Source organism: Agelaius phoeniceus (assembly GCF_051311805.1).
Source record: "Agelaius phoeniceus isolate bAgePho1 chromosome W unlocalized genomic scaffold, bAgePho1.hap1 SUPER_W_unloc_2, whole genome shotgun sequence".
Taxonomy (NCBI): Eukaryota; Metazoa; Chordata; class Aves; order Passeriformes; family Icteridae; genus Agelaius; species Agelaius phoeniceus.
Genome location: NW_027509867.1, coordinates 10,703,203 through 10,730,071, shown reverse-complemented (window position 1 = coordinate 10,730,071; position 26,869 = coordinate 10,703,203). Strand labels below are relative to the sequence as shown.

The window sequence follows — 26,869 nt, the reverse complement described above, 5'->3', positions numbered from 1 at the left end:
CTAAGACACTTCACAGCCTCATGGAATCAAGGGGCCATTGTGACACTGAGGGGACTCATGGGATCATGGAGACCATTGTGACACTATGAGGCCCCATGGAATAAGCAAAGCATTGTGACACTGTGAGGCCTCATGGAACCAGTGAGACCATTGTGACCCTGGGGGTCCCCACAGAACCAAGAGGACCATTGTGATGCTGTGGGGCCTCGTGAAACCAAAAGGCCTTTGTGACACTGCAGGGCTGCATGGAACCAAAGCTCCAGTGTGACACTGCAGGGCCTTGTGTCATCAGTGGTCCATTGTGACACTGTGGAGCCAAAGGAGGCCATTGTGACACAGCAAAATCCCAGGGTCCAAAGGTCCATTGTGACACTGCAGGGCTCATGGAACAGAGGAGTCCCATGACATTGTGGGGCCTGGGGAACCAGGGAGACCATTGTGACACTGCAGGGTCTTTGGAACCTAGGGACCATTGCGACACTCTGGGACCCCATTGAACCAAGGGTCCATTGTGATACTGCAGGTCTTCTTGTAATCAAGCGGCCATTGTGACATTGTGGGGCCCCATAAAACCAAGGGGACAAAGAACAGATCTGGGTAGTTTGGCCTCCCATGGACTGCCTGGCTGGTCCAGCTGACCATGGCATGTTGAGGGTCACTTCCCAACTGCTGCTGAAAAACTGGGGCTCTGTGCTTTCTTTCCTATGGAAAAGAACTGTCCTTGTCTTCCAGGCAGCCATGGCCAGAATTGGGATTTCACCTCCAAATTTCCATATATCCAGAGATTGTTCCCAGAGGAATATTGCCAGAACAAGTCTGGCTGGCAATGGTTTCACAAGGGTCACCTCTCATCTGTCCCCAAAACATTGGGGAAAGGTCCATGCTCTCTCTCCTTCCTATGGGAAAGAACTGTCCTGCTTCTCCAGGTACTCATGGCCATGACTGGGAACGCACCTCCAAAATTCCTTATGTCCAAAGACTGCTCCAAGACAAAATCTCCCATTCCTGACAAGTCTGGATGGCCTTATCCTAGTGAGGGTCCCCAAACACTGGGTTTCTGTGCTTTCCTTCCTAATGAAAAGAACTGTTCTTCTCAGCCAGCTGTCCATGGCCAGAATTGGGATTTCATCTCCAACATTGCCTTACTGTGAGAGAGAGACTGGAGGAGATTGTTGATTCAAAATATTTCATATGTGGGGGAGGAAGGGGCAGGTCCAGCCTTGCCCTGCCCTGGAAGCCCAGCCCTGCCCTGCCCTGGAACCCCAATCCCCCCAGAGCCTCTATCCCAGCCCAGCAGTGGCTGCCAGTCCCTGGCACAGCACAGGCAATGCTCCACAGCCACCTCTGCAGCCCCAGCCCAGCTCCTGAGGGACCAAATGAGCCCAAGCCCCACCTGGGGGAAGGGCCCAGGGAGACCAAGGGGTATTGAAGGCTGACCACAAGGCAAGCACACATCTTGATCCTGCATCCTCTTGGAATTTCCATCTGAACACTGCTGGAATCCAGGAGTTGGTAGCTGTGTTTGTGCTTCTCTAAAACACATTTTTCTCTCTTCCTGGGACTTCTTCTATTTCTGTCCTCTTGCAAATTTTGATTAACTGAAAATTGAACAAACTACGAGTTTGTGAAGTTGAATGGGCCAAGTTAATGCTTTGAAAAATGTTTTTTTTTTGTTGATCGAATGTCCTACTAAACGTTTTGGCAAAATTTATTTGATTTTCTAATTTTGGCAGTAAAGGCTTTGTTCTTTTGAGCTCCTGAGAAGCTCTTGTCAGTATTTCTCCAGTGAGTCCAACTCAGAGCACACAAACAACTGTAATTCCTTTTAATGTCTCCTCGAGAGAATTGTTTGGGGGATGGGGGTCAGGGCTTGTGTGTCCTGCTTGGCACAGCCCAGGCAGGGCTTTCCCAGCCACATTCCACACTCCATTGCCCAGCTGGAGCCGCTGGTGCCTCTGAGTTGTGCTGCCCCAGCCCCAGGGATGCTCTCCTTGTCTGCCCATTCCCCCACGGTCTCTGGGCAGGGATGGCCTCACTGGGGGCTGCTGACATCCTCAGCAACTTGGAGGCTGCTGCTGAATTTCACTGCTCCAGAGGCTTGTTCAGCCTTCAGCTCTTCAGTGCAGGAATTCAGTGGCCCAGGGCTCATGAACATTCAGAACACCTGAACAAGCCAAGCCTCTGGGAATCATTTGATTTCAGTTTCCATATAATTTGTAGTTAAGTAGATCTCAGTAGTGTATTCAAAGTGAATACATGATACTTAAAAAGACAGTAAGAAAAGATTTTTTACGTCCTGTTTAGTTTTGTTTTACTGTTAATTCATTGATATGTGCAGTCTCCAATTGATACTGAATCCAAGTACCTCCTCATGCAGTTTGAATAGATATGAAAATCAAGACCCTTTATTGCTGACAATCAATCAGACTCTGTCCCTACCCCCAGCCCACCATTTCCCCCATCCAAGCCCTGGCACTCAGAGCAGCCTTGTGCAAATCTGAGCTCCCTCTAGCCCAGGCTGCACCTGCAGCTTTCAGCTCCATGGCTCCAATTCCCACCTGCTTTCCTTGGAGAAGGAGCTGCCTGAGACACAGAGGGATGTTCATTTCTTGTCAGCCAACAAAGCCAAGGGAAGGCACAGCTCCATTAAATGCAAAAGTCATTCTTCTCCCTGGCTCTGCCCTGCCCCTGATCCCCACAGCCTGGCCTGTTTCCTTCATCCCTGCATTGCCAGGGACTCTCTGGGACAAGGGAGTTCTGCTCTGGCTATGGAGGAATGCCCAAGTGCCACCACTGGAGTGGGAGCCACAACTCATCAGGTTTGTGTCCTTTGGGGGTCAGGAACTGGTGAGACTCAGAGGCACAGAAAGTTTCTCTTCATAGCAAAGAGACCATGGTTGAACAGGACACAATTTAATAACAATCACGCTCTTCCCTGAGCTATGCACAATGTCCCAGCTGCATCTGATGAGTCCACCATCCACAAGTGATTTACATACTAAAATTAATTTCAGATAAACATGGTTCTGTGATGGATATAAACACAATTAAGTTCTTGTATCAGGATGCTCATCCTGAAGTGGAGGCAAAACAGCTCAGAACAATTCCTGATTTGCAAAGCTGTCAGTGGTGGATGGAGAAGGGAGGTCAGGCTGCTTTTGATGTTGAGGAAATGCTGAAACCAGCCTGACTCATTTCATCTCCTCCTGTCCTGGCTGATCTCCCCTCTTTCCCCTTCCACCCATTGGCTTTTGTCTCCCACCAGGCCCCCGGTGAAGAGCCTGGCTCTGTGTTCTCCATCCCCTCCTCGCTGGCACTGCCAGGCTGGGATGAGGAGCCCCTCAGCCTTCCCTGCTCTGGGCTGGACAAGCCCAGCTCCCTCAGCCTCTGCTCACAGCCCAAGGGCTCCAGCCCCACCTTGGAGGCCCTTCCCAGACCCTGCTCCAGCTGCCAGACATCTTTCCTGCCCTGGGCAACCCAAACCAGGCCACAGTGACCTGGAGAATCCCCGTCCTTGATGTCCTGGTCACACAGCCCTGGCCCCTTGTCCCCATGTCAGGCTCTGGGGTGGATCCTGTGGAACATCCTTTGGTGGAGGCTGTGGCTCCAGGTGGGCCGGGGGGATCCCGGGGGACAGGGACCCCGCTGGGCATGGACAGCATTGGACTTGTTGGGAGAAACTGTGAGGGGGAGCTGGGGCCGAGTGAGCAACCCAGTGACCTGACACAGCCCCGCTGGGATGGCACACAGCCCCTCTGGGATGTCACACAGCCCCTCTGGGATGTCACAGCCTGCTCTGTGAGCTCACAGCCCCTTCTCTAATGTCACACAGCTGGTCTCTGATGTCACAGCCAAATCTCTGATGTCATCATCTGCTCTATGATGTCAGAATTCTGCCGTGTGGTGTCACAGATATGGCCTATGATGTCATAGCTTCTCAATGACCTCACATACCCCACTCTGTGATGTCATAGCCCACTCTGTGACCTCATGTTACCAGATGATCAATTGCCTACACAAGGTGAGCTGACACCTGGAGCTTGTTCTCCACATCCCCAGGCCTGTGGAAACCACACAAGGCCCATTGTGTGAGAAGGGGAACTGGAAGTTCAGCAGCCTCAGGGTCCTGCCAGCTCAGCCAGGCCCACTGGAACATTGGGGTCCACAACCACCAGGGATCACCAGAGAGACCCCCAGGACAGAAGAACGCATGGGTAAAGGGGAGGGGGAATATGTTAATGATTTTGGGGAAATGATTATCATATGTGTGTTTAGTCCAGGACAATCAATGAATGTGTGTGCAAAATACAGAAAATAAACAGAAACTTTCCTGTACTTAGCCTGCAGGGCTTTGGGAGGAGCTCTCCCCCGTGCATCCAGCTGAATAAAGAATGCTGCTTCTTAATGCTACACTGGGGTTAAGGAGTTTTCTGTTTTACCGAATTTTTGGTAACACTCCCACTGCCAAGGAAAGCTCTGTCTGCTGCTGTTCACAAACAGAGAAGGGCTGGTGGCAGATGTGGGGCTCAGAGGCTGCCTGGGGCACACAGAAAACTTGAAATAATCAAGTTTTCAATGTTCCACGAAAGAAGGAGGGGCAACAACATAACTTCTACACTGGAATTAGGAAGGGCAGACTTTGGCCTATTGAGGATGCGGATTTGGGGAGTATCAAATCACGTCCTGATTAATTTTAAGGGAAACAGCCCTTAAAAACAAAGGGGTCCAGGAAGGACACACATTTCAAGAAGGTGATTTAAGGGGGAAGGAGCAGCCTGTCCCAGTGTGTCAAAAGATGAGCTGGTGATGAAAATGACTGGCCTGGCTGCCCATGGAGCTTTTGTGGAAACTCAGGGGATAAAAGGACTGGCAACTTAGGAAGCATTTAAGGATTTTGATGGGTTATTCAGAAAGAAAAGTTGAGATGTGAAAGCTCAATTAGAACTTAACCTGGCGGCTTCTGTAAAAAAAAATGCTATTATAAAAAAAATATTGTTGCAAAAGTAGGGAGAAGAAGAACCTCTTCTATTTATTGGATGCAGTAGAGAATATAGTAACTAAAGATAAGAAAAAGGCTGAGCTACTTAATACTTTGTTTGTCTCAGTTTTCAATATTAGGACAGGCTGTCCTCAGGACAAGTCTTCTCCTGAGCTGGTAGATGGGCACAGGGAGTAGAACAGCCCCCTGGAATCCAGGAGGAAGCAGCTGGGGACCTGCTGAGCCACTCAGATGCTCACAGGTGTCTCTGGGAGCAGATGGGATCCATCCCAGAGGGATGAGGGAGCTGTGGATGAGCTCCCCAAGCTGCTCTCCATCATTTACCATCAGTCCTGGCTCAGCAGGGAGGGCCCAGAGCACTGGAGGTGCCAGTGTGAGCCCATCCCCAGGAAGGGCTGGAAGGAGGAGCTGGGGAACTCCAGGCCTGTCAGCCTGACCTGGGTGCCTGGCAAGGTTATGGAACAGATCACCTTGAGTGCCATCACAGGGCACCCACAGGATGGCCCAGGGATCAGAGCCAGCCAGCACGGATTTCAATATCTGCATTGATGGTCTGGATGAGGGGACTGAGTCAATGATCAGCAAATTTGCAGATGGCACCAAGCTGGGTGTGAGTGTAGATCTGCTGGAGGGTAGGAGGGCTCTGCACAGGGCCCTGGACAGGCTGGATCCAGGGCCCAAATCCAACAAGGTGAGGTTTAACAAGTCCCAGGGCTGGGTCCTGAACTTTGGACACAACAACCCCTGCAGCTCTACAGGCTGGGGACAGAGTGGCTGGAGAGCAGCCAGGCAGAAAGGGACCTGCAGGGACTGATGGACAGCAGGCTGGACATGAGGCAGCAGTGTGCCCAGGTGGCCAAGAAGGCCAATGGCTCCTGGCCTGGATCAGGAATGGTGTGGCCAGCAGGAGCAGGGCAGTGATTCTTCCCCTGTGCTCAGGACTGGTTGGGCAGCACCTTGAGTGCTGTGTCCAGTTCTGGGCCCCCCAATTTAGGAAGGACCTGGAGGGGCTGGAGCATGTCCAGAGAAGGGCAACAAGGCTGGGGAGGGGTCTGGAGCACAAGTCCTGTGAAGAGTGGCTGAGGGAGCTGGGATTGTTTATCCTGGAGAAGAGGAGGCTCAGGGGAGACAAGGCAGTGTCAGGGCACAGGTTGGACTTGATGATCTCCAAGGCCTTTTCCAGCCTTCCTGATTCTTGGATTCTCTGGAACCACCCTTGGAGCAGTTGCAGGATGAGCCCTGGGCCTCCTCTGCAGAAGCTCCAGCAGCCCAGGTCCCTCAGCCTCTCCTTGTGGAAGGGGCTAACAGCAGGCCTGTTAGCTAAAGGAGCGAGAAGAAGCTGAGAAGTAAGAAGAAACTGATAAGGAGCTCTCTCCAAGGCTGTAACCAAGGAGACCGAGAGAAGAAAGATGAAAGTACTTTGCAGCTAAATGAAGCATTTTTTGAAAGTTAGTTAAGTTACTATAACTTCTCACCAATAGTATTATGTTGATTTATTGTAGCCAATAGTAAAGATAGAAGAAGCATAAACATTTGGAAAGTATATAAATATCAGCCATGTTCAATAATAAAGTGTTGCCAACTGAAACAGTTTGTAGTCTCTGCTTTATGTCGTGACCTCCCGACAGCAACATCTCCTGGCAGCCCCAAAGCCCATCCTGTCAGTCCTGCAGAGCCTCTGCAGCTCCTCCTCACTGCCCAGAACAGGGAGCCCCAGAGGCAGACACAGCAGCCCAGATGTGCCCCCCTGGCCTGGGGTGCACCTGGCAAGGGAGCAGCAGCAGGCACTGCAGGAGCCTGCAGACAATTCCTGCAGCACTTGTAGGATGATCCTGCTGCCCAAGGGACGTTCCCATGGTGCCAAGTCAGGAACTACAATGGGGAGTGGGGCCAGAGAGGAAAGGTCAAACAGGGATGGGCTGTTTGCAGGGCAGGGAACAGGGCTGGGCAAGAGGAAGAAATTTGTACCAGGGAAGAGTAAAGAAGGCAAAGGTGAAGCCAAGGAAATGCTCAGGGCAGTTTGGGGGTGGGTGCCCGGCAGCCCTGGCTCTGAGCAACAGCGTCTGCAGTGGCACAGGAAACTCCCAGCTGATGGGAACAAACTTTCTGGCTGAGTGCAGAGGCCAGGACAAAGCTGAGTGGTTTCCCTGGTGTCCCGCAGGCCTTGCTGGCCCCAGGGGCTGATGGAATTTGTGCTCCCTCAGGTTCATGTCCCCACAGCAACAGCATGGGGGTGCTGGCCCTGCTGTGTGCAATGCAAACAGGGGCTGCTGAGGCAGTGCTGCCGTGTCTGTGCCTGCAAGGATGGGGCACCTGTGTGAGCTGGGGGAGAGGCCAGGGCTGCAGAGGGGGGATGTTGTTGGCAGCTGCATGAGGACGCTCTGGGACGCTGCCCTGGGCTGTGCAGCGCACTGGGCATGGATCAGCCCCTGCTCTGCTGCTCCTTCCCGTCTGGCCCAGGGCCCTTGCAGAGCCCCAGCCATGCTGTTTGCCCCCAGCCTGCCCACGGCCAGCCTGGGGCTGCTGACGGGGGTTTCTGTGCTGAGCATTGGGCTGACCGTGTTCTTGAGAGAGCCTGGGCAAGGAGCCTGGAGCCCCCAGGGCCTGGCCTGAGGCATCAGCGCTGCCCCAGCAGTGCCCATGGCCTGTCCCTGCTGCAGCCCCGGCACTGCCACCCCCAGGGCTGTGCCCGGCCCCGAGAGCACTCAGGCCCTGCAGCAACACCAGGGCCACCAGGGCAGCGGGGCAGGGCCACGGCAGCAGCACTGGCAACACCAAGTGCTGCTGCTGCTGCTGCTGCTGGGCACAGCTGCTGGGCCAGCACTGATCTGCCCCAGCTCTGCACACAGACATTGCTGCTGCAGCTCCAGAGAGGGCAACAAAAGGGCATCTCTGCAGAAAACTGCTGGGAGATCCTTTAGTTCCTTTAAAGCCACCAAGAGTGCAGCCCCTCATTGACACAGTCTGTGGCCACAGGGAAGGTGGAGAGAAAGAGAATGAGAAATAGCACAAAAAGTGACATTTCTCTGTGGACAATATGGAAAACCTTAACCAAAGGAAAAAAAACCCACAATCAAACTAAAAGGAAGTATAGAAGATGACTTTTATTTCAATTGATTTAGAGAAACTGTCCAGCAGTTTAATGTTTCTGAAAGCATCCAGTGATCAGTTTCCACACTGCAGCCTTGAGCTCCTGGTTCCTCAGGCTGTAGATGAGGGGGTTCAGGGCTGGAGCCACCACCGAGTACAGAACTGACAGGGCCAGATCCAGGGATGGGGAGGACATGGACGGGGGCTTCAGGTAGGCAAACAATGCAGTGCTGACAAACAGGGAGATGACAGCCAGGTGAGGGAGGCAGGTGGAAAAGGCTTTGTGCCTTCCCTGCTCAGAGGGGATCCTCAGCACAGCCCTGAAGATCTGCACATAGGAGAAAACAAACACAAAACAGCCAAGTCCTAAACAGGTACTAACAGCAAGAAGCCCAAGTTCCCTGAGATAGGATTTTGAGCAGGAGAGCTTGAGGATCTGTGGGATTTCACAGAAGAACTGGCCCAGGGCATTGCCATGGCACAGGGGCAGGGAAAATGTATTGGCTGTGTGCAGCAGTGAATAGAGAAAGGCACTGGCCCAGGCAGCTGCTGCCATGTGGGCACAAGCTCTGCTGCCCAGGAGGGTCCCGTAGTGCAGGGGTTTGCAGATGGACACGTAGCGGTCGTAGCACATCACGGTCAGGAGGAAATACTCTGCTGAGATGAAGAACATAAAGAAAAAGAGCTGAGCAGCACATCCTGAGTAGGAGATGTCCCTGGTGTCCCAGAGGGAATTGTGCATGGCTTTGGGGACAGTGGTGCAGATGAAACCCAGGTCGCTGAGGGCCAGGTTGAGCAGGAAGAAGAACATGGGCGTGTGCAGGTGGTGGCCACAGGCTACGGCGCTGATGATGAGGCCGTTGCCCAGGAGGGCAGCCAGGGAGATGCCCAGCAAGAGGCAGAAGTGCAGGAGCTGCAGCTGCCGCGTGTCTGCCAATGCCAGCAGGAGGAAGTGCCTGATGGAGCTGCTGTTGGACATTTGTGCTGTCTTGGCATAGGGATCTGAAAAAAAAGTAATCATGGAATAGTTGAGTTTGGAGAGGACTTGAAATATCCCAGCACAGCCTGGGGGCACTTTCCCCCCACGCCTGCCCAGGGCTCTGCTGCCTGGAGCTGTCCCTGCCAGCAGCTGCTTCCCTGTGCCCAGGGCTGGGCCCTGCCAGTGCTGCCAGAGCCCAGCCCAGCCCTGGGGGCTCAGCTCTGCCCTGCAGAGCCCTCCCAGCTCAGGCACTGCCCAGGGGCAGCTCTGGCTCTGCAGGCTCTGATGGCAACGTCAGAGTAACCCTGAGGAGGCAGGAAAAGCAACACTGATGGTGACTCTGAGGGGACCTGTGCTGATCTCTGTAACTGCCCAGTTGTTTCAGATCTAAGAGAATTTTTTTATTTATTTTTCTCAGCCTGAACTGAGAGATGAATATCTATGGGCAGTTTCCCATTAAGGCAACCCAGGGCAGTCGATTTAAAAAGCAGGTTTTCCCCTTTTATGCAACCCCTGCCTCACTGTGCTTCCTGTGTGATCTATTTGGAAATGTTTTGCAGTTAAATGCCATGCTGGGAGCAGCCCTGAACAATGCAGCATCCTCCCCACACAAGGAGAACACTTCCAAGCCTCACCAGCTGTCTCCTGCCACCCAGATCTTGTCCCCCAGTGCTGGGAGCAGCTGCCAGGGCTGGCTGAGAGCTGTCCCTGGCAGGCAGCAGAGTCCCTGCCCCAGCACAGCGCCCTGGGCTGCAGGACCCTGCTCTGCAGGACAGCCCTGGGCACCCCTGGCTGCTCTGCACAAGAGACAAGCAGAGAATGGACTCACAGGCTCTGCAGGCATTGGGATGTTCCAGCTTGAGGAGATGGCTCCAGGAGCTGCAGCTGCATTGTCCTGCAGCCAGAGGTTGCTGTGCCAAGGGCTGGCAGTGATTGTGCCCCAGGCACTTCTCAGCCCCTTCCCAGCCCTGACTGATTGAAGCTCTCTGTGCCTCTGGGCTGTGCCCGCGCTGGCTGCAGGTAGTGCCCCAGCCCTGCTGGGCTGGCAGAAGAGCTGCTCATCCAGAGAAATGTGCTTTTGAAGCTCTTCTTGGTGACCAGGAGCTGCCTCTGTGCCAGGAGCCCAGCCCAGCTCAACAGCACAGACACAGCACAAGGACATGAATGAGCCTCTGGGGCTTTGTGCTCAGGCCCTGAACATCAGTCCCTGAGAGAGAGCTGAAGAAACCTCTGCAGAACTCCACGTCAGAATCCAACTCCAAAGTTTCTTGGACTTTTAATGGGTCCCACTGAGGGACACGACTGAGCAAGTGTCCCCAGGCCCCAGGCAGAGCAGAGAACTGCAGGCAGTGATGACAGGTGGGGACAAAGAGAAGCCAAGTCTTGGTGCCCTGGGGCACAGCAGGGTCTGTGCCAGCAAGGGCTGGGAGGAGACACCTTGTCCTGAGGCCCTGGGGCCTCCTGGCACAGCCCCAGCCAGGCTGGGCACTGTCAGCCCCTTGTGCTGCCCTCAGCATCCCCCCCTAGCCCACATCCCAGTGGCCTCAAGGATCTGCTGCAAGGAGTCCCTGGGGAGCCTTGCTCAGCAATGGCCCTGGGGGCTCCTTCATGCTCCCTGCAGGGACTGCAGGTTTTTCAAAGGACTTTGGCTTTGGCTTTTGCCTTGGAGTCTCTTAGAGGTTTGTGCAATCATGGCCTCCAATTATCTGCTGTAATTAGTCCCTGGAGAGGCTTTGTCAGTAACAACACTCAGTGGGGCTCATTAATGCTTCAAGGTACTCCAGTTATTTTAAGGTACTTGGTGTTTCCCTTTTGATACAGACTCTGTGAGAGGTTTGTGCAATCATGGCCCCACTTCTCTACTTTAATGAGTCCCTTGAGAGCTTTGTACTGACACTCAGTGGGGCTCATTAATGCCTTTAGATACTCAAGGTTTTTACGGTACTTCATGGATTTAAGAAGACTTTTAGGTAATTTCAAGGATTTTCCTTCCCACACTGAGTCTCTGAGAGGTTTTTGTTCCATCCAATTCTCTCCTCCAAGGAGTCCATGAGGAGCCTCTGTTGGGTATCTTCCCCCTTTCTGTTTTACAACAAAGATGGAACTGAAGGAATTTTGTAAGACTTTCTAGAAGCATGCAAACAAACATGGGACAATTAACAATACACCAACAACCACTAAGAGAATGAATAGTCTGGTTTTAGCTAGACATCACCCAACCCTTTAGTCCCATGGATTGGAAGAGTTTATGGACCCAGTCTTTGTTTTCCACTTGAAGCTTCTTGCACCCTTCCTTCAGTACCTGAATGCTCTTGTGGATTGACTCGCTGTGGCTGGAGAGGTTCATGCAGCACATGCCCTCAGAGTCTACACAGCCATGCCCACGTGCCCAGAGTAAAAACTCTATCGCTGTTCTGCAAGGTGGCGTGTCTGATGGTCTCTGTGTCTGAGAGCAGCCACTCAATGTGAGGGAGGCAGCATTGGTTTGCTTACTTAACAGGCACCCAGGATGGTCTGATTGTCCTAAAGCTTTAGCTGCAGCCACCCAAGGTAGTCCAAATTGGGGGTGCTACCATCCAATACCTGGATTAAAGCTGTCAAAGCCATCTCTTTGATATCATCCAATACTTCTCTGGGGATACCTGCTGCTTGATCATCTGGTAGGCTGTGTTGTCCTTCTCCAGCTAGATGGTTGATTGTCAATTCTGCCCTTGCCTCATTATTAGCATAATCTGCTATAAATGGATTTAGTAAACACTTCCATCCCCCTTCCCACAGGGTGTATTCTGTAGGTGACAACAACATGGTCATAATATATTTTAAATCATAGGGAGTTAAGACATGTGCTGTAAACATGGCCCTCATTAGGCCATTAAAACAAGGTAAGTCCTTCCTATGGTCTTTAGCTGCCCTACACAGATCCTTGATTTCCCCGTAAACCAATGGCTGATACCTGGGATTCTGCCCTATTCTTTCATAACATACCAGGGCATTGAGGAGTTTCGAGGTTATTTGCCAGTCTCCTTCCTTAACTGGAGGCATAGCCCAGGGTGGAGGTGGAATGATTGACAGTGGGGGCGTGACCCGCAGGTTTGGGGGTGGAGTCTGGAGGTTCATTCAGGGCAGAAGAGAAGGCTGTGGTAGCAGGAAGTGGAGGAGCCAAGATGGAGGGAGGATGGTCGGGCTTCCAAGCCACATTCGGGCTCCTTCCATCTTGAGTCTCCAGGGCATGATGCTCCAAGACAGCGTGGCCATATCCATCTTGGACCATCGTGGAAGGTCTGAGAAAGGCAGGTTTGAGGGGAGGTCCCGAGTTAGGAGTGAGCAACAGATTGAGTTTTCAACAAACTGCTTGCTGGTGAAGGGTCTCAAGGATGGTGTGGAAGATGGGGAGCATGCAGAGTGCAATGGGGTCCCTTTTGATCGAAAGGTTGTACAATTTAACTCTGAGTCTCAAAATTCAGTGATATGGATTTCGTCAGCAGAGGCGTCTGGAAAATTTTTAATGATCCATCTCATGATTGATTTTAATTCATTCTTTGAAAATATTATGTCATGATCAGTGAGAATTAAAGCATCCATATATGCTCCTTTCTACTTTGGACATCTGGCTGCCCATTTTTCTCTTTCTCTGCCTTATGGGGAAGAGCCACCAGAACACCCCAAATCAAATATGGGATGTGGGTGCATATTGTAAAAACACAGTGGCAAAATGGGCAATATAAATGTCTTGCATTTCCTCAAACCCACCTGCAATCCTATGCAGGTGAAACCATTGTTGTCCCTGCTGATCCTGGGCAAGGTCACTTGAAGCAACGATGAATCCTCTGGGCCTGGCACAATCCAAAATCCCAGGGAGGACTGGCCTATCCATCAGCTAACCCCAGCTGACGTGACTGACACAGGGAGCCCTGCGTGTCAGGGTCCCTGTTCGGGCGCCAAAGGTCACAATGAGGGTGGCTGTGACAAACCTCTCTGGTTCCCTGACTTCAGGGCGAGGGTGGCAAAAATGAAAAGGAGCAGGATCAATAGAGTTGTTTAAAAGGAACTTTAATAACAGAGCGAAAAACAATAAACATGGAGAAGTCGAGAACAGTATGAGGGGCAGGTTCCAAAGACCCAAGACAAAGGGGAGCAACAACATGTACACTTGGGGGTAGAACACTCTAGAACAATAACCATATAGGGGAAACAAGTAACCAATAGGGGAATAGAACTTGGACAACTTAGCATAGCAACACTAAAGGCTTTTTGGAGAACTTTCAAGCTCACCTTAATTTAAACAAATGATTCCCAGGGCTTGAAACTCATGCCCAATTCTTTTGGGGTATAATCTGTCTGACTCTGAGTTACAGCTGGGCTAACTCCCACACCGCTGCTTTGCTCTGGCCCCTTGGGACCACGTGGCCCAACAGAGCCACAATGATGTCCTTGGTTCCACGAGGCTCCACAGTGTCACAATGGTCCCTTGGATCCATGGTGCTCTGCGGTGTCACAATGGCCCCTGCATTTCACCAGGCTCCCAAGTATCACATTGGTCTCCATAGGAAGGAAACCATGGAGCCCCCATGTTTCAGGAGCTGAATAACGGCAGCCACCAGAGGTTTGTCCAGGACTTTGAGACAGGTAAGTATTCACCAAAGTGTGAAATAGATAAGAGGGTAGTATAGCATTTCACTAGAGTGAGAAATTCAGGTTTTGGGATTTTTAGTATGGTGTAGATAGGAAGCAAGATGCAGGAATTGGGGTGTAGTCCCTGTCTTCTTCATCTACTCCATTTTCTGCAGTGTTGGTGGCACAGGGTGATTGGTCAAGGAAAGCACAGTGCAGAGGATATGTGGACAGTCAAGGGATGAGTTATTGGTCGATAAGTAGAAATAACGTATGTTTTAAGAGTTGATTGGATGAGACAACTTTAAAAGACCTTAAAACGATACATTTTGGGGCCGTTTTGCGGTGCTTTTCCAGCGTGCTGAGCCTGGTGTGCACAGCAATGCAGAACTTTAGATCAGATAACAATAAACAAGAAGCTGAAGACTGAAAAAGTCCCATGCATCTCCTTTTACCTGGCACAGAACTGCTACTGGAGGGTTTCTCCCCCCCCAGAAAGGCCCAACATGAAACAAACACCAATAACTGGTGCCCCAAAAATGTTTGAAATAAGTTGGCTTTTTCCCAGAAAGTTGTTTACTGAAGGGTGTTGTCTTAATTGGCCAATCATGTGAAATGTGTTGATTAAATGACCAATGAGGTCCACCTGTAGCAAACCAAGATATAAAAGAAGGAGATTGGAAAAATGGGTGACTTTTAGCCCTTAGCCTTCTGATCTCTGTCATCTCTGATTCAATGGTGAAATTTGGGAATCTGTGGGGGCTGCTGGGGATCTTTTCTGAACCTTGTGACCCAACAGGAGCTCCTCTATTAAACGTTGCCTGAAGCTCCCACTGTGCCCATGACGGGAACCCCTGTGAGTGTCTGGGACATCCCGGCTCTTTGGCAGCCTGGGGACTCCTGGGATATCACCGTGGAGCCCCCGTGAGTGCCTGTGACAGATCAGTGCCTTTGCAGCCCAAGGTGCCCTGGGATGTCACCATGGAATGGCTGTGACTGCCTCTGACCACAGGGCTCTTTACCATCCCCAGAAAGCCCTGGGAGGTCTCCATGGAGCCCCTGTCTGTGCCTGTGACATTCCAGCTCTGGAACAGCCTGGAGACTCTTGGAAAGATCCCATGGAACTCCTCTGAGGGCCTGTGACAAATCTGATCCTTAGCAGGCAACCATCACCAGCCCCCTGTTGCTATGCTCAGTCCCTTGGCAGCTCCATGGAGACCCCATGCCAGGGGTGGTTGCCATGAACACCAGGGCTGGCACCTGCTGGGATGCTCGGTTTCCACGGGCCGGGCTTCAGGAATGGGATTCCCCAATTTCCTGCTCCCGCTAAAACCGCGCTGCCCTCGCTGCCCTCCCGCCTGCCATGGAAAGCACAAAAGGCAAAGATCCCGGGCTGGGATAAGAACAATTTATTGGGAACAGCAACGCGATAAGGAAAAAATGGAACAGAAACAATATTGATAACAGAAGGGATAAACAAAACTTTGACAGGGAAAACTAAACACAACTGACTGTCTCTTCCCAGCCACAATTTCCCCTGTCTGGAAAGGACACCCTTCTCCTCAGGGAGAGAGAGAGAGAGTCCCTTTCCTGCCCCTGGCAATGGCCTGAGGTGGGAGTGAATGTAATGAAAGGGCCATGGCCAGAACCTCATGTTCTTCAATCCCACACCATGTCACGGGCAGGAAAAGGGAATGGTGTCTTCCCAGCATGGATCATGGGCAAAACGGATCCCCAGGACTCTTCCCAACGTGGGTCCTCTAAAGGGGGATGAAGCTGGAGCGGTGCATGAAGCTGTTCCTGCAGCTGGGGCATTTGCAGGCCTTTCCTTACTGGTGTCTCCGTTGGTGTCTGGTCAAGCGAGAGCTGCTGGTGAAGCTCTTCCCACACTGGGGACACTCGTAGGGCCTCTCCCCACTGTGCATGCGCTGGTGGATGACGAGGGTGGAGCTGTGCTTGAAGCCCTTCCCACAGTCAGGGCAGAGGACGGGCCTCTCCTCTGAGTGAATCCGCTGGTGTTGGAGGAGATGGAAGCTGGTCTGAAACCTCTTCTGACAATTGGGACACTTGTAGGGCCTCTCTCCAGTGTGGATGTGCTGGTGCCTGATGAGGTGGGATTTCAGCTTGAAGCCCTTCCCACAGTCAGGGCAGTGGAAGGGCCTCTCCTCTGAGTGAATTCGCTCATGCAGGTGGAGACTGGAGCTGGTCTGAAACCTCTTCTGACACTGAGGACACTCGTAGGGCCTCTCCCCAGTGTGGATGCGTTGGTGGATGATGAGGTGGGAGCTGCAGCTGAAGCCCTTCCCACACTCCCCACACTCATAGGGCCATTCCCCAGTGTGGATCATCTGGTGGCTGATCAGGGTGCTGCTCTGCCTGAAGCTCTTCCCACACTCCAAGCATTTGTGGCGCTTCTCCCCATCATGAAGCTGCTCATGGACCACCAGCTCTGAGCTCTGGCTGAAGCTCTGTCCACCTTCCTGGCTCAGGGTGGGTCTTTCCTCCTCAGAGCACCCTGGGCTGGGTTTGCAGCCCCTCCTCTTATGGGATCTCTAGGGCTTTTCCTCCCTGTTGGAATTAGGCAGCGTGGAGCCACTTAAAATGGCCTCTTCCATGATGTTCTGCTGTGGGGATTTGTCCTCCCTGGTCTCCATCCTCAGCTCCTTATCTGGGGAAGGAAGGCCAAGGAGAGGATGGGATTTGCCTCCGTGCCAGAGGGAAGGGGAAGGAGAACCCTCAGTGCATCCCCAGCAGGACGGGGTTGGCAGCAGGGTTGTCCTGGAGCCGGGGGCTGTGCTGGGCTGGGAGATGGAGCAGGAGAGAGGGGGAAAGGGGCACTGACTTCCTCCTCACCTGCCTGGGTGTCCCGGGGCATTGTGTCAGTTTGAAAAGACAGGTGTCTGCTAAGGAAGGCAGGAGACTCCCTTGAAATGGAAAATGTTAATCCCTTCACTTGGAATTATAATTTTCAAAACAAGAGGCTGTCAAGCAAAGTCTATGGGAATAGGAATAACAGTTCTTCAGAAGGAAAATTAAAAATACAAATGCAGTAGTACTAAAAACTACTTACAGACTAAGAATACGACCTGACACCCTGTGGGTCAGAGTGTTGGTAGCACTCCTGTTAAATGGTGGCTGCAGTGCTCCTGCAGGGACAGGTGTGGTTCTGTTGGAGCAGTGATCCTGTAGGAGGGTGGAGTTTTCCTCTGAAGGTCCAGTTGTGGTGTCGATCGGCCTGGTCTTCCTCTGGGATCCAGTGGAGCTGAAAGCTGCTCTTCTGGGAATCTTGTGGGAGAAGGCTGACTCTGTTGTTCACATTCTCAGATTATATCCAGGTAGGAATGCTTGGCTCCTCCCTCTGGGCAGAGCTTCTCACAATGGGATGATGGAATTTTTATCAGTGACACTCAATGGCCCATTAACAGAAGATATCTCCCTGGAGGGAGGATTCCTAGTGGAAGAGACAAAGTAAACTGCTCAATTAACAGATGATAATTGCCCCAACTTTAACAGAGGGTAATTGAATACACACCCAGCTAAACCTGAGACACTGTTCCAGCCTTGGAAAGCAGGATTTGGTACCAGATTCTTTAGGGAATGCAACCCTGATTGAAGGCAGAGATAGAATCTCCAGAGCCTGCAGCCAGAAATGGACAGTTGTGTGATACTCATTTCAACATCTTCTCTTTCGGAATTATTTACTAATGATTATTTGCTTTGCCTACCTAATATTTTTGTAATTTTTTGCAAATTTGCATTATCTAAATTACACTGTTCCTTAAGTTAAGTTGGTGTCTGTGTCTTTGGTGCGGGCCCTGCCCACTGGCGAAACAGGGCCCAATCCTGCCTAAGTGTTACCTGGGGAGACAAAACCCTCACTGCAAATGTGCCCCCTTCCTCCTTGTTCCCCACACTTCATGCACTGATCATGATGTCCTATGGTCTGGGGTATCCCTGGGGTCAGCTGGGATCTCCTGTCCTGGCTGTGTCCCCTCCCAAGCTCCCCCACACCCTCAGCCCCTCCCCAGCGTGGCCGAATGAGGGGCAGGACAGGCCTTGGCTCAGTGCGAGCTCAGCAAGAACAAAACCATCTCTGTGTGCTCAGCCCTGTGCTCAGCCCCCGGGCCCGGCATTTCCTCCACTGCCACCCCGGAGCCCCCTTTCCCACCCCTCTGCCCCACGGCCGCCACAGCACCGGCTGACAATAGAAGCAATTCTGGGGCAATTCCAAGTTTCCTTGGTTCCTGCACAGCTCCAGCTCAGCTGCTGGCAGGTTACAATTAAAGAAAAGTGCAAATTCGGCCCAATACAGATATTGTTAAAAGGAAGTGGAAGCTCTGTGTAGCTGTCACAAAGGTGACAGGGATGAAGAGAAAAATGATTCTCACATTTGGAAAAAACCCAAGCCTGGGAATTCAGTAGTTATTTGGGAATTTAGCTACTTGAGCTGGGCTTCTTGTGGGACTTTTAGCAGCCTTGTGTTCCTCACCATGTGGTGAATGAACCTTGTCAGTCTTGCTGGTATCATTTGCTCCATTTCCTCCAGCGATTTTAACAAACTTTTCAAGGAGGGACAACAAAATATTTTCTTTACACTCCAGTCCCACAATAGCCATTTTCCTCATCAGTTCTCCCATAGGTCGCTCAAATGAAGCTGCATCCAAGTTTCCAAGAGTTCCTCCAGAGAGACCCACAACCTCCTCAGAGGAAGGAACCATGCTGTTGTCAAAGGCAACTGGGGTAGAAGAACAGTGCCGTGAACTCACTGTGCCAAAATAATTTTGCAATCTGGTTCAGAAAATATTAGAGAGATGACATTTGCCCTGGAGCAGGGCAAGTGTGACATTGTCCCTTGTGTGTGTGGCCTTCCCGGGGTGGGGGTTTTACACCTGAGCCAGTTTGGGTAAGGGGGGTGGTGTTCACCCCCTGAGCAGGGATTCCCCCACTGTTTCAGGCTGCAATGTAAGATGGAACCACATGCATGTTTTCAATGCCCATCTTCATCAACTGCTATAAACAGGTGGGGCAGTGTTCTTGATCTCTTCCATGACTCAGCCCTGATAACGCCCTCCAGGGGAGATATCTTCTGTGAATCGGCCATTGAGTGTCACTGCAGGACTGATAAAATTCCATCATCCCATTGTGGGATCCTCTGCCCAGGGGGAGGATCTAAGCGTTCCTACCTGCATATAAGCTGAGCCTTGCAACACCAGGAGCAGCTTGCCTACTGGATTCCCAGAGGACAAGAGCTCCAGAACCACCCCTGGACCTTCAGAGGAAGACCAGACCCTTCTACAGGATCACTGCTTGGACAGAATCACGTTCATCACTCACACAGGACTGCAGCCACCATTGAATGGGACTGCTGCCACCACCCTGAGCAGCAACAGGGTGTCAGGTTATATCCTGACTCTGTCAGTTTAAGGCAGTGTTTCTGTATCATTGCCTTGATCTTCATTTTCTTATTAAATTGTAATTCTGGCTTAGACTCTCCCCCAGGTTTCCCTTAAATCCTGTGCAAAAGACAATGTGTGCACCCTTTGTTTTCTTCCCAGAACAGGATTTCCCATTCCCAAGTCTTGACTGGATGGAGGAGGAGGCTGCGAGAAACAGGAAGGAGCCCCAGGAGCCCCAGGCAGGTGAGGAGGAAGTCAGTGCCCCTTTCCCCCTCTCTCCTGCTCCATCTCCCAGCCCAGCACAGCCCCCAGCTGCAGGAAAACCCTGTTGCCAACCCCTTCCTGCTGGGGATGCACTGGGGGGATCTCCTTCCCCTTCCCTCTGGCACGGAGGCAAATCCCATCCTCTCCTTGGCCTTCCTTCCCCAGATAAGGAGCTGAGGATGGAGACCAGGGAGGACAAATCCCCACAGCTGAACCTCGTGGAAGAGGCCATTTTAAATGGCTCCACGGTGCAGAATTCCCACGTGGAGGAAAAGCCCTAGAGATCCCACAGGAGGAGGGGCTCAAAACCCAGCCCAGGGTGCTCTGAGGAGGAAAGACCCACCCTGAGCCAGGAAGGTGGACAGAGCTTCAGCCAGAGCTCAGAGCTGGTGGTCCATGAGCAGCTTCATGATGGGGAGAAGCCCCCCAAGTGCTTGGAGTGTGGGAAGAGCTTCAGGCAGAGCAGCACCCTGATCAGCCACCAGATGATCCACACTGGGGAATGGCCCTATGAGTGTGGGGAGTGTGGGAAGGGCTTCAGCTGCAGCTCCCACCTCATCATCCACCAACGCATCCACAAGGTGGGGGGGCCCTACGAGCCTACAAGTGTCCCCAGTGTCAGAAGAGGTTTCAGACCAGCTCCAGTCTCCACCTGCATGAGCGAATTCACTCAGAGGAGAGGCCCTTCCACTGCCCTGACTGTGGGAAGGGCTTCAAGCTGAAATCCCACCTCATCAGGCACCAGCACATCCACACTGGAGAGAGGCCCTACAAGTGTCCCAATTGTCAGAAGAGGTTTCAGACCAGCTTCCATCTCCTCCAACACCAGCGGATTCACTAAGAGGAGAGGCCCTTCCTTTGCCCAGACTGCGGGAAGGGCTTCAAGCACAACTCCACCCTCCTCAACAACCAGTGCATCCACCCTGGAGAGAGGCCCTACGAGTGTCCCCAGTGTGGGAAGAGCTTCACCAGCAGCTCTCATTTTACCAGACACCAACGGAGCCACCAGTAAGGGAAGCCCTGCAACTGCCTCGTTTGCAGGAACAGCTTCATGCACCACTCCAGCTTCATCCCCGATGGGAGAACCCACATTGGGAAGAGTCCTGGTGGTCCCTGTTCCCTGTGATCCATGCTGGGAAGACACCTGTACCTTTTCCTGTCCCTGCCGATGACATGATATGGGACGGAAGAACGTGAGGGTCTGGCCATGGCCCTGTCATTACATTCACTCCCACCTCAGGTCCTTCCCAGGGGCAGGAAAGGCAATCTCTCTCAATCCTGAGGAGAAGGGTGTCCTTTCCAGGCAGGAGAAATTGTGGCCAGGCAGACCCAGTGAGTTGTGTTTTAGTTTTCCCTGTAAACAGTTTTATTTATCCCTTCTGTTATCAATACTGTTTTTGTTCTGTTTGTTCCTTATCTGGTTGCTATTCCAAATAAATTGTTCTTATCCCAACCCGGTATCTTTTCCTTTTGTGCTTTCCATGGGAGGTGGGAGGGCAGTGAGGGCAGCACGGTTTTAGCGGGAGCAGGAAATTGGGGAATCCCATTCCTGAAGCCCGGCCCGTGGAAACCGAGCATCCCAGCTGGTGCCAGCCCTGGTGGCCATGGCAGCAGCCTTGGGAGCGGGTCCCTGGCTGGGGCTGTGGGAACCTCTTCCCTCTGGTGCCCAGGGACAGGAGTGGAGGGAGCGGCTGCAGCTGAGTCGGGGCAGGCTCAGGTTGGATGTCAGGAAAAGGTTTTTGGCCAGAGGCTGCTGGGGCCCTGGCCAGGCTCCCCAGGGAAGGGTCCCAGCTCCAGGGCTCTCTGAGCTGCAGCAGCGTTTGGCCAGCGCTGCCAGGCCCAGGCTGGCATTGTTGGGGTGTCCTGTGCAGGGCCAGCAGCTGCACTGGAGGATCCTGATGGGTCCCTCCCAGCTCAGCCAATTCTGTGCTTCTGGGATCCCATCAGCCTGGGGATGGGGGCTGCCAATGGTTGCCATGGCAACGGGCTCTGGCTGCAGGCCTGAGCTGGTGTCCATGGCAACCACCCCTGGCATGGGGTCTCCATGGAGCTGCCAAGGGTCTGAGCATAGCAACAGGGGGCTGGTGATGGTTGCCATGGAAACTGACCATAGCAACAGGGGGCTGGTGATGGTTGCCATGGAAACTGACCATAGCAACAGGGTTGCTGGTGATGGTTGCCTGCTAAGGATCAGATTTGTCACAGGCCCTCAGAGTGGTTCCATGGGGACTTTCCAAGGGTGTCCAGGCTGTTCCAGAGCTGGAATGTCACAGGCACAGACAGGGGCTCCATGGAGACCTCCCAGGGCTTTCTGGGGATGGTAAAGAGCCCTGTGGTCAGAGGCAGTCACAGCCATTCCATGGTGACATCCCAGGGCACCTTGGGCTGCAAAGGCACTGATCTGTCACAGGCACTCACGGGGGCTCCACGGTGATATCCCAGGAGTCCCCAGGCTGATAAAGAGCCAGGATGGCCCAGACACTCACAGGGGTTCCTGCCATGGGCACAGTGGGGGCTTCAGTCAAAAGCTTTGTTTCTTAATTGGAGAAACTCCTGCTGAGTCATTAGATAGATAAATGACACTCAACAGCTACCATGGATCCCCAAACCCCTGCAGGGCCCCTAGACTTCTCAAATTCCTTCTAAGAGAGGAGACTGGGAGGGCCTGGATCCAATCCCAGCCCCAGAATTTTTCAAAGGTTTACATATAAAGGATCGGACAGGTGGAATTGAACTTTTATACAATTTGTCCCACACGATTAATGATAGAACACCAGATATATTTATATAAATATGGCTCTGTCTGATTCTGATGATGATCAAACAGAAAGATCTTAACCAGAGTTATTTACTCCACAGTGCAGGAACTATAACAATTATTAGAATATCATGCTCTAGGTAGCAATTTTGAAGTCAGCAGGGCCTTTCTGGAGCTGTTGGAGCCCATTGCAGGCAGAGCCTCCTGCTCCAGCAGGAACTGCCTTTCCTGTGCCATCAGCAGGGCAGGTCCCACTGCAGGAAAAGCCCCAGGCCAGCCCCAGCACAGGGAAGGCCTCGGGCACAAGGGCAGAGTGCCGTGCTGGGAGCTGTGCCAGGGAGAGCCTGAGGCACCAAAGGCACCTTGGCAGCAGCAGCTGCTTGCAGGCCATGGCCAGAAGCCTCCCTTTGGCAGCCCGGCCTGGTGGCCACCACTGCAGAGCTGCTGCCTCAGGGCTCATTCCTGGCTGGGCTCTGAAAAGCCACTTCTGCTTCAGGAGCCTGACTGGGAAGCCATTGGCCCCAGTACCTTGGGGACAAGATATCAATGACTAAACTCTTCATGCCAGCAGAGCCAAGGCAGGGGCAGAGGAAAGGGCAGAGCCAGGCCAGGGGACAGGGCTGCCATGGTGATGGCTGTGAGGTAGAAGAAGAATAGGCTCGGAAGGATGGAAGGGTGGTTTCAGAGAGTCTGGAGCTTTTCTTCCTAGTTGGAATGAACCTGAAGAAGACATAATAGCACCAAGGGCAGCTGGGGAGGTCCAGACTGGACATGAGGAGAAAGGAATTTCCCTGCCAGAGCAGGCATTTTGTGCAGCACGTCCCCCAGCAGGAGCCTGGAATAGCGCCAGGCTTTGTGTGGGCAGGCAGAGGCAGGCAGGAGGCAGAGCTGTCAGCAAAGGAAGGGCCCAGCCAGGTGGGGCAGCCGGGGTATGCCCACAGCCTGCAGGGACAGAGGCGCAGGGCAGGGACGCCGTAGGACAGCCTGGGCTGCACAGGCCACAGGGATGGGCAGCAGCTGCAAGACTGCCCTGACAGAGCCAACTTGGGCAGCACTTTGGCCATGGCTGCTGGCCCTGGGCCTGAGGCCACGAGGGGACAAGTGACCCTTGCAGGCCTGGGGCCTCATTGCCTCCTTGTCCCAGCTCAGCAGCCTGGCAGGGGCCGTCCCATGCTCCTGCCCTTGGCATTGCACATCCCCACATCCCAGTGCCCATCCCGGGAAGAGCCCTGAGCACTGAGGGAGGGACAGGATCTGCCTGGCCAGGGGCTGGGGCTCAGGCCTTGGCCCTTTGCATTCCTATGTCTGTGCTGCTGAGCTGGGCTGGGCTCCTGGCCCAGAGGCAGCTCCTGGCAAGGGCAGCAGAGCTGCAGAGAGACAGCTCTGGCTAGGAGCAGCTCCTGTGCACAGCCCAGCAGGGCTGGGGCACTGCCAGGGCCCCTCAGGGACACCAGCAGGGCACAGACAGAGCTCCCAGGGGCTCAGCACTGGCAGGGGCTGTGGCATGTCCCAGAGGGGGCTGTGTCACAGCAGCTCCTCTGTGGCTGTGTCATGGAGGCACAGAGCAGCTGTGATGTCAGCAAGGGGCTGTGTGACAGCAGAGTGGGCTGTGTGAGGTCACAGATTGGGCTATGGCATGACAGAGTTTGTTGTGTGTGGTCATTTAGCAGCTACGGCATCATAGAGGGGACTGTGTGACATCACAGAGCATGCTCTGACATCATTGCATGGCTGTATGGCATCATAGAGCTGGCTGTGAGGCCAAATGTGTACTGTGACCTTACAAAGTTGCAATATGACATCACAGAGAGGGTTTTTTGAGATCACTGAGGGGATTGTGACATCACACATCTGTCTGTGACATCATAGAGTAGAGTGTGAGGTCATAGAGCAGATCCTGCGTTCATAGAGGGTGGCTCTGTGGCATCAGAGAGAGGGTTGTGACATCACTGGCTGGCTGTGTAACATCATAGAGCAGCCTATGACATCACAGAACAGATTGTGGAATCACAGGGTGACTTTCTGACATCACAGAGTCTTCTGTTACATCACAGTGCAGCTGCATGACATTCCAGGGTGACATCCCAGAGTTGGCTGTGTGACATCACAGGAGTCTGTGTGACATCACAGGAGTTGTCTGATATCACAGGGGGCTGTGTGACATCACAAGTTCTGTGTGACATCACAGGGGCTGTGTGACATCCCAGGGGCTGTGTGAGGTCACTGGGGAGGTCACTCTGCCCCGGCCCCCCTCACAGTTCCCCCCAGAGCAGTCCAACCCTGCTCGTGCACAGTGGGGTCCCCTGTCTCCCCGGGTCCCCCCGCCCCCAGCGCCACAGCCTCCCCCAGAGGATGTTCCACGAGATCGACCCCAGAGCCTGACACGGGGACGGGGGCCGGGGCCCTGGGGGTGGCACAGGGGGACAGGGACCCCCCGGCAGCGTCCCCGTGTCCCTCAGGGCCAGAGCCTGGGCCAGGGCTCCTTCACCCTGGTACCAACGAGGCCTTGAGAGCGCTGAAAAAATCCCCAGCAAGGGATCAGCAAAAACCAGATTTAATATTAAGCAACAGCCCCACAAAGTTCCTTGGCAAGAGTCACTCTGCTCCTGACTGGAAACTTCAGGCACACCAAGGAAACAAAGCAACAACAAAACCAAACAGATTCCAGGCAATCGAACCAGAAATGAACAGAGAACTGTCCCTGTGTGTGTGTGTGTGTGTGTGTGTGTGTGTGTGTGTGTGTGACACATGGACAGTGAGGGCAAGGATAAAAGGAATATGGCCCAAAAGTTTAACAGAGCTCAAACTCAACAGGACTTATCTCAGACCTTGACCTAAACTGATACCTTCAACTTCACAATTTAGCAAATGAACAGCACTTAACAGTACTTAACCTAAGTCACAACCTATGACTTAATGATTTAATGGTGGAATAAAAATGAAACTATATTCAACTTAGATTATAACATAATAAACTTAGCAAAAATATGCTCTTAACACCATTTACCTTATTCCTCATGATGTAACCTCACTTAGAGGCCTGACTGACTCAGCTATCCAAGGCACTCAAGCCCCTCAGAGAGCAGCATTTCTGCCACATTTCCCCAGCACAGGCACTCCTGTGTGCACACAGACACAAAGAGTCAGTGCAAGGCACCTGGGAGAAATTCCCCTGAGGGCAGGAAATGCTCCCTGTGGATCCTTTGGCATCTCCCCAGCGGGTGAAGGGTTGAGCCTGGAGGAGTGGGGGGATCGGCCCAGGCTCCGTCGTTGTTGGGGATCCCTGAGTGCAGCAAACGGGAGAGTTGCCGGCTGGGAGAGGCCCCACTCAGAGGGAGTCGCTGGCCCAGGAGAGCTCCAAGGGCTTCTTTTGGAGCGCTGTTTGCAGGGCCCCAAGAGAGGGGCTTCAGTCCCAGCAATGGTTCATCCTGGCCACACTTGGCACCAACAGCTTTCTCTGGCAGGGTGAGAACAGGGATGTTGTGCCACTGAGGGAACAAAACCAGTTCCCAGGGCTGCTCCTCCAGAAAGCAGGAGCTGGTTGGGCAGCAGCAGTGCCTAGAGCAGACAGTGTTTGTGATGAGCTGCAGAGGAGCTGAGCCCAGGGGCTGTTGGCCAAGGCCGAGCCCCAAGGAGCATTTCTCAGCTGGCAGGGTGGCCTGAGAAGGGGAGGGGGCAATGCAGCAGCACAGGGCCCATGGAACCAAGGGACCATTGTGACACTGTGGGGCCCTGTGAGACCAAGGGAGCATTGTGACACTGTGGGGCCTTGTGAGACCAAGGGAGCATTGTGACACTGTGGGGCTCTGTGAGACCAAGGGACAGTTGTGACACTGTGGGTCCTCATGGAATCATGGAGAGCACTGTGACATTGCTGGGCCTCATGGAACCAAAGCGACTGTACTGACGCTCTGAGGCTCCAAGGAATGGAGGGATTATTGTGACACTGTGAGGCCCGATCAGACCAAGGGTCCACTGTGACACCGCAGGGCCTCATGGAACCGTGGGGACCATTGTGACACTTTGAGGTGTCATGAGACCAAGGGGCCATTGTGACACTGCGAGACCCCATGGAGCCAAAGGATCATTGTGACATTGCAAGGCCTCATGGAACCATGGAGACACCATTAAGACACTTCATGGCCTCATGGAGCCAAGGGGCCATTGTGACACTGTGGGCACCATGGAACCAAGGAGACCATTGTGACACTGATGGGGCTCATGGAATCCTGGAGACCATTGTGACCCTAAGAGGCCCCATGAAATAAGCAAAGCATTGTTACACTCTGAGGCCTCATGGAACCAGTGAGACCATTATGACCCTGGGGGTCCCCACACACCCCAGAGGACCATTGTGATACTGTGGGGCCTCATGAAACAAATAGGGCTTTGTGACACTGCTGGGCTACATGGAACCAAATGTCCATTGTGACATTGCAGGGCCTGATGTCATCAGTGGTCCATTGTGACACTGTGGAGCCAAAGGAGACCATTGTGACACCAAAAACCCTCACAGTTCAAAAGTCCATTGTGACACTGCAGGGCCTTCTGGAAACTTGGACCCACTGCAACGCTGTGGAACTCCATTGAACCAGGGGTCTATTGTGACACTGCTGGACCCCATGGAATTAAGGCACCATTAAGACATTATGGGGCACCATAAAGCCAAGGGAACATGGAACAGGTCTGGCTGGTTTGGCCTCCCAGGGACTACCTGACTGGTCTAGCTGGCCTTGGCATGTTGAGGGGCTCTTCTCATCTGCTGCTGAAAC

The 26,869-nt window shown here is 53.0% G+C and overlaps 1 protein-coding gene and 1 pseudogene across 1 annotated transcript in view; one reads left to right on the top strand and one right to left on the bottom strand.

Annotated features, from left to right (window-relative positions):
* LOC143692754 (uncharacterized) overlaps positions 1–16,294 on the bottom strand; it is a 180,694-nt gene extending 164,400 nt beyond the window's left edge. The window contains exons 1-2 of the mRNA XM_077172996.1: positions 16,286–16,294; positions 15,568–16,108 (exon numbers count right to left, since the gene is read on the bottom strand). Coding sequence (XP_077029111.1) covers positions 15,568–16,108; positions 16,286–16,294 — 550 coding nt within the window. The remainder of the gene's footprint in view (positions 1–15,567; positions 16,109–16,285) is intronic.
* Positions 16,295–19,266: 2,972 nt separating this feature from the next.
* LOC143692753 (uncharacterized) overlaps positions 19,267–26,869 on the top strand; it is a 100,189-nt pseudogene continuing 92,586 nt past the window's right edge.